This window comes from Rattus norvegicus, chromosome X, assembly GCF_036323735.1.
Source record: "Rattus norvegicus strain BN/NHsdMcwi chromosome X, GRCr8, whole genome shotgun sequence".
NCBI classification, from domain to species: domain Eukaryota; kingdom Metazoa; phylum Chordata; class Mammalia; order Rodentia; family Muridae; genus Rattus; species Rattus norvegicus.
Window position 1 is genome coordinate 19,745,376 of NC_086039.1, and position 2,258 is coordinate 19,747,633.

Here is a 2,258-nt window from a genome sequence, read left to right on the forward strand (position 1 = left end):
TCACACAATTTATGTTTTTCTGAGATCACATTTCTCCCTTTTTTCTGGAGAATGATCTTGCTGTGTATACTAATCTCAGTGGAAAGTTGCTTTCGTTGAGGATTTGAAATGCATCATCAGTGCCCTTCTGTCCTTGAAAGTTTCACATGAAGTGACAATCAACTGTCTGGACCTGGTGGGTGGATTCAAAGGAGGGTGGAGGAGGAAGGCACAGGACATGATGCTCCTGGGAAGATGCTCTTGAGAGCTGGGTGGGAGCCAGGAGAGCCCTAGTTAGGCACAAGGGCAATCAGGCGGCAGCAGCCACCAGGAAGACCTGTCTGTCTCTAAAGCCCACTGGAGAACTTCCCAGCTCTGAAAAGCCTCAGATCCGATCCAGTAGTAGTCCTGGAAAGTGTTGGAGGTTGGTTGCGTCCCACACCCTATATGACCCCCCACGGGACGGAAATACCCCATATTTTAAAAGAACTGAGGAAAAAAAGGTGTTTACTTGTCAGGTGGAGGCGAACGGATGCTCAGCTGCACTACATCCACCATGCCCGGAATGATCTGCAAGAACTCAGACCTGGAGTTTGACTCGCTGAAACCCTGCTTCTACCCGGAAGACGATGACATCTACTTTGGTGGTCGCAACTCGACGCCTCCAGGGGAGGACATCTGGAAGAAGTTTGAACTGTTGCCCACCCCGCGGCTGTCACCTGGCCGTGCCTTGGCAGAGGACAGCCTGGAGCCGGCGAACTGGGCCACGGAGATGCTGCTGCCTGAGGCCGACCTATGGAGTAACCCGGCCGAGGAGGAGGATATTTTCGGCCTGAAAGGACTCAGCGGCTCCTCCAGCAACCCGGTCGTCCTTCAGGACTGCATGTGGAGCGGCTTCTCCTCTCGGGAAAAGCCAGAGACTGTGGTGAGCGAGAAGCTGCCAGGAGGCTGTGGGTCCCTGGCCGTCGGCGCAGGCACCTTGGTCCCGGGAGCGGCCGCCGCCGCCAGCTCCGCTGGCCACGCGCGCAGTGGGACAGCAGGTGTGGGGCGTAGGAAAGCCGCCTGGCTCACAGAGCTCTCCCACCTGGACTCGGAGTGTGTGGACTCTGCTGTGATCTTCCCAGCGAATAAACGCGAGTCTATGCCTGTAGCCACCATCCCTGCCAGTGCTGGCGCAGCGATAAGCCTTGGTGACCACCAGGGGCTCAGCAGCTCCCTAGAGGACTTCTTGAGCAACTCAGGTTATGTGGAGGAAGGCGGAGAGGAAATCTATGTGGTCATGCTGGGGGAGACACAGTTCTCCAAGACTGTCACCAAGCTCCCCACCGCGGCGCATTCGGAGAACGCAGCGCTGACTCCCGAGTGCGCGCAGTCTGGCGAGCTGATCCTCAAGCGCAGCGACCTCATTCAGGAACAACACAACTATGCGGCGCCACCGTTGCCCTACGCGGAAGACGCGCGGCCTCTCAAGAAGCCCAGGAGCCAGGATCCTCTAGGGCCCCTCAAATGCGTTCTCAGGCCAAAGGCTCCGAGATTGAGATCCCGGAGCAACTCAGACTTGGAGGACATCGAGCGCCGCCGCAACCACAACAGGATGGAGCGTCAACGCCGTGACATTATGCGCTCCAGCTTCCTGAACCTCAGGGACCTTGTGCCTGAGCTGGTGCACAATGAGAAGGCCGCCAAGGTGGTCATCCTGAAAAAAGCCACCGAGTACATCCACACTTTGCAGACTGATGAGTCCAAGCTCCTGGTGGAAAGGGAGAAACTGTATGAAAGAAAACAGCAGCTGCTAGAGAAAATCAAACAATCTGCTGTGTGCTAAGTGTTTCTTAAATGGACAGTCACTGTTACTTTGCACATGTTAACTTGAAAAAAAAAGCTATTGTGTTGACATTAAGAATGTTGGTTTACCTTCATATTAATTGGTCCCTTGTTAAGTTTGAATCTGAATAGGGGCAAGTCATGGAGTTCTAGTGGGGTTTTGGAAAGCCCAGGAATTGGACGCTGCTATGTGACTTCTTTCCTCTAACCTCAGTGAATGCTCCATCCCGATCATGAATGTTGGGAATTTTTACAGGGTATTGAAGTCAGGTTTACTCCAAGTTTCCAGAGCCACTCCTTTTTACAAGAGTGATTAGATTTCAATAGATGCTATGAAAAGGGTTTGGCATTTGAGGTCTATGGGGAAACATTTCTGTAAATTCTGTTGACTCACCCACCAAGAAGTCGGTACTATACTGGAAGTTCACTCATAAGTATCGTAAACACCTCAATGT

General features: G+C 53.0%; 1 protein-coding gene across 1 annotated transcript; it reads left to right on the top strand.

Annotated features, from left to right (window-relative positions):
- Window positions 1–511: 511 nt before the first annotated feature.
- Mycs (myc-like oncogene, s-myc protein) lies at window positions 512–1,804 on the top strand. The gene has a single exon (NM_021837.2). The coding sequence runs from the start codon at window positions 512–514 to the stop codon at window positions 1,802–1,804; it is 1,293 nt and encodes a 430-aa protein (NP_068609.2).
- Window positions 1,805–2,258: the final 454 nt, after the last annotated feature.

What these genes read in the sequence shown, in the direction of transcription:
- Mycs (NM_021837.2), top strand. Translation starts at nt 512, where the DNA reads ATGCTCAGCTGCACTACATCCACCATGCCCGGAATGATCTGCAAGAAC.